This window comes from Microtus ochrogaster, chromosome 5, assembly GCF_000317375.1.
Source record: "Microtus ochrogaster isolate Prairie Vole_2 chromosome 5, MicOch1.0, whole genome shotgun sequence".
NCBI lineage: Eukaryota > Metazoa > Chordata > Mammalia > Rodentia > Cricetidae > Microtus > Microtus ochrogaster.
In genome coordinates this window covers 82,322,615-82,325,587 of record NC_022012.1, presented here as the reverse complement: position 1 = coordinate 82,325,587, position 2,973 = coordinate 82,322,615, and the positions used below count along the sequence as shown (strand labels likewise).

The following is a 2,973-nucleotide window of genomic DNA, read 5'->3' as shown; positions in this document are numbered from 1 at the left end:
AAAAAAAAAAAAAAGGCTGGGATGCCAGGCAGAAAGAAGCAGGTCAACCTTGCCCCTAGAACAACACACTCCTATGCTAGCTCCTCAGAGATCCCTGAGTAAGGTGCACAGGAAGAGAATTCATGGCCAGACTGAAACAAAGAGGAGATCATGCATTTATGGAGAGAAGGATCAAAGGCTAAGATCAAACTGGTATTTTTTGTGAGCACGTGTGTGAGACGCCCTCTTGACTTGAACACTCTGCTCTCCAAGCAGTGGTCATGGCCACCAGTGATGGTGAGCATGCCATTCATCAGGTGCCCTTCAACAGACAGCCCAACCACTAGCCTGAGTTATTTAGAACCTCTTAAGCATTTACAGCAGGAAAACTCAGAAGAACAAAGACTGGGGGAAGGGTCACCTGTGGCTCAGTCTAGACATTGAGCTGGGTGTCAAACCACTGTTTACCAAAAGTGACTCAGGCTGTCATCCCAGAATGATCCCAGTAACATCAGCCAGAACCATGATTCTGCCTTCTTGTTCCCATTCTTTTTTTCTTTTTAATTCTATGCCTGATGCCCACAGAGACCATAAGAGGGCACTGGGATCGCTGGAACTGACGTGACATAAAACAGGTTGCGAGTCACAGATGTGGGTTCTTAACTACCAAGTCATCTCTCCAGGCTCCCTATACTCAGACTAGTCCAGAGCTAGCAAAGGATGTAACAGAGACTAACTGCTGCTGGCTCAGGTGAACTTGGCTATCAATCCTTCCACATTCTGGGTTCCCAACAACTGCTAACACTGAATGCATCAACCTGTGATCACGCAACCAGAATACTCTTTTAAAAAACGTCACTTATTGTGCATGTGCATGTGTGCATATAAACACTTGCAGCACATGTGTGGAAGTCAGAAGAAAACCTGTAGGAGTCACTTTTATCTCTCCATCACAGAGTTTCTGTAGATCAAATTCATGCTGTCAGGATTGGTTGCAAGTGCCCAAAAAGGGCAACATTTTTCTATGTAGTCTTGAAGCTTTCTATGTAGACCAGACTGGCCTCAAACTCAAAAATCCTCCTGCCTCTGCCCCCTCCTGCTAGAATTAAAGTTCAGCTACAACACCCAACCTCAGAACTTTATTACTGTGAAGTACGTGATTTAGAAGCCCAGTTCACTTCACAGCAGAGCTTCCTTTGAACACCAGAGGGCACCTCGTTTCCTTTCAGACAGACTCAAATAAGTGTTCATGAACTGGGCTCATGTCCAGTGTCTCTTACCCTCATAGTTTCTGAAGCTCTCTCTCCCTAACCACTGTGGCAGTCGGCTCTCATTATAGGCACACATCATAGTGTGCTCACATCCACAGAAGACTCTTTCTACCTCCCAATGGAAAATGTAAACCCAAACCCAACACACTGAACAGAGCTCTTTGTATCAATATGGAAAGGGAAGGAAAGAAAAGCAATCAGCCCAGGCTACCCTGACATTGCAGTGCCAAAAGCCAAACTGGAATATCCTGGTACTGAATGCAAGGTCCTAAAAGCCCTTTTAGGTGTGAATGTGGCAGAAGAGAAGCAGAAGCTAAGATCCCCAAGCTCCTGGACTCACCCGGCCCCCTCCAGGCTGATGCTTGATATTTTCTGTAGAGCCAATCTTGGAGCGAACATTCTTCAGATCAGGGGCAGAGGCAGTGGTAGCCAGGCGGCTCAGCCTGGGCGCAGAGGAACTAGGCTTAGCTAAGGTAGGCTTCTTGTCCACAGAAGGTCGGGCAGGTGCAGATGTGGGCTTGACTCGAGTGGATGTCATCCCTGCTGCGGGTGCTGCCCCAGTGGGAGTGGTGTTCCTCTTCACAGAATTGGTAGAGGTGGTCTTTGAACGACTCAAGTCGGCTGCAAAGAAATGAGAAGTAGGAGGAGTCCATGGGGAAAGAGAGGAGGGTAGGTTCGTTGGGCTTCCTGAGGTGAGCAGGTATTACCTGGTACAGACTTAGCAGTCATCCTTTTGACATCAGCAGGTTTCCCCTCAGTCTTAGAGGCTGCACAAACAAAGTAGTATATTTAACAAGATGACCCAATGAGATCAGAACCCATCTGACAACTACAGATACCCCCTTTGAGCCAGTGACTGTGCAAAATTAAATAGCCAATGAAGACTATGTGCTCACAGTATGTAAGGCCAGTACTGTATCCCACTTTCAACAGTTCCAATAATGACTTATGCAAAGAGTCTTAGAAGTATCTTATCAGCCAGGTGGTGGTGGCGCACGCCTTTAATCCCAGCACTCAGGAGGCAGAGGCAGGCAGATCTCTATGAATGAGGCCAGCCTGGTCTACAGAGTGAGTTCCAGGACAGGGTCCAAAGCTACAGAGAAAAACCCTGTCTTGTACAACCAAAAGAGTAGTTTATCCGATATGCCTATGATATTAAATTACACCCCCCCCCCCGGCTCGCATGATAAAGACTGAACACACTGGAAAGCCCTACTCAACTCCCACTGGTTACCATGGCAAGGAATACTATACAGTACTCACAGGTAGGCCTTTTCGGCAAAGGCGTGGCAGGACTTCTACTGCTTGGCCCAGTTGAGGGAGATGTGGTTTTAGGGACAGTTGGGGTGGTTTTAGGTCCAGGTCTGAGGGCTGGGGTGGATGCAGGTTTGGAGGGTGAGGTCCGCTTTTCAGGAGTCTTAGCCTCTGTAACTGGCTAAAAATGGGAAAGCGGAAGTAAGAGCTACAGGTCAGTGATGGCCCCACATGGTTTTATAAGAATGCCCAGAAAATAGGGGATGATATGGACCCTGCAGTGAGTGACATGAAAACACACGGTTCTCAGTCAGGCACCCCAGATGACTCTGGAAAGGTGTCTGATGCTGTGACGTCAGCACACTTGGCGTAGGTGAGAAGACTGCTGTGAGTCTGAGGTTAGCACAGGCTACACAAGGAGTTCCAGAACAGACCTGTCCACAGAGTGAGATCACAAAATAAAAACAGA

At 47.7% G+C, this 2,973-nt stretch overlaps 1 protein-coding gene across 7 annotated transcripts in view; it reads right to left on the bottom strand.

The window, feature by feature from the left end:
- Positions 1-2,973, bottom strand: part of Map4 (microtubule associated protein 4) — a 137,373-nt gene that overhangs the window by 13,871 nt on the left and 120,529 nt on the right. For all 7 annotated transcript variants that reach the window (XM_013346523.2, XM_005347973.3, XM_013346524.2 and 4 more), the window contains 3 exons: positions 2,514-2,685; positions 1,958-2,017; positions 1,591-1,871 (listed from right to left, as the gene is read on the bottom strand). In XM_013346523.2, coding sequence (XP_013201977.1) covers positions 1,591-1,871; positions 1,958-2,017; positions 2,514-2,685 — 513 coding nt within the window. The remainder of the gene's footprint in view (positions 1-1,590; positions 1,872-1,957; positions 2,018-2,513; positions 2,686-2,973) is intronic.